This window comes from Capsella rubella, unplaced genomic scaffold (genome assembly GCF_000375325.1).
Source record: "Capsella rubella cultivar Monte Gargano unplaced genomic scaffold, Caprub1_0 scaffold_4, whole genome shotgun sequence".
Taxonomy (NCBI): domain Eukaryota; kingdom Viridiplantae; phylum Streptophyta; class Magnoliopsida; order Brassicales; family Brassicaceae; genus Capsella; species Capsella rubella.
The window spans coordinates 5,147,984-5,148,368 of NW_006238920.1; the positions used below are offsets into that span (position 1 = coordinate 5,147,984).

At 43.6% G+C, this 385-nt stretch overlaps 1 protein-coding gene across 1 annotated transcript in view; it reads left to right on the forward strand.

Annotated features, from left to right (window-relative positions):
* Nucleotides 1-385, forward strand: part of LOC111831066 — a 2,411-nt gene that overhangs the window by 1,782 nt on the left and 244 nt on the right. Inside the window, exon 3 of the mRNA XM_023784577.1 lies at nucleotides 76-363. Coding sequence (XP_023640345.1) covers nucleotides 76-363 — 288 coding nt within the window. The remainder of the gene's footprint in view (nucleotides 1-75; nucleotides 364-385) is intronic.

Consider the following 385-nt stretch of genomic DNA (forward strand, 5'->3'; position numbering starts at 1 on the left):
TAGCTAAGCCATAACATGTTTACATTATTTTATAACTCAGCCGTAACTTTTATGTTTTGTTCTTCCCTCTAATAGGGTCGTGTAACTGCATCAAGACTTTTTGAAGTACAACCGATTGATGCTTTACGTGTACAAGTACAATATGGGACATCTTTGCATGCTGTAAATTTGGATGCAAAAAGATGTACATGCCGCCGTTTCGAGCACGAGAAAATACCATGCGTCCATGCAATCGCAGCTGCAGAGCATATGGGTGTGTCTCGTATTTCACTGGCCGATCCGAACTACCGGAGCAATTATTTGGTTAACGCGTACGCTGATTCAATCTCACCTCCGGGTACTGCACTCTCGGTTCCTGCAATTGTAACTAACCAACCGTGCGTGC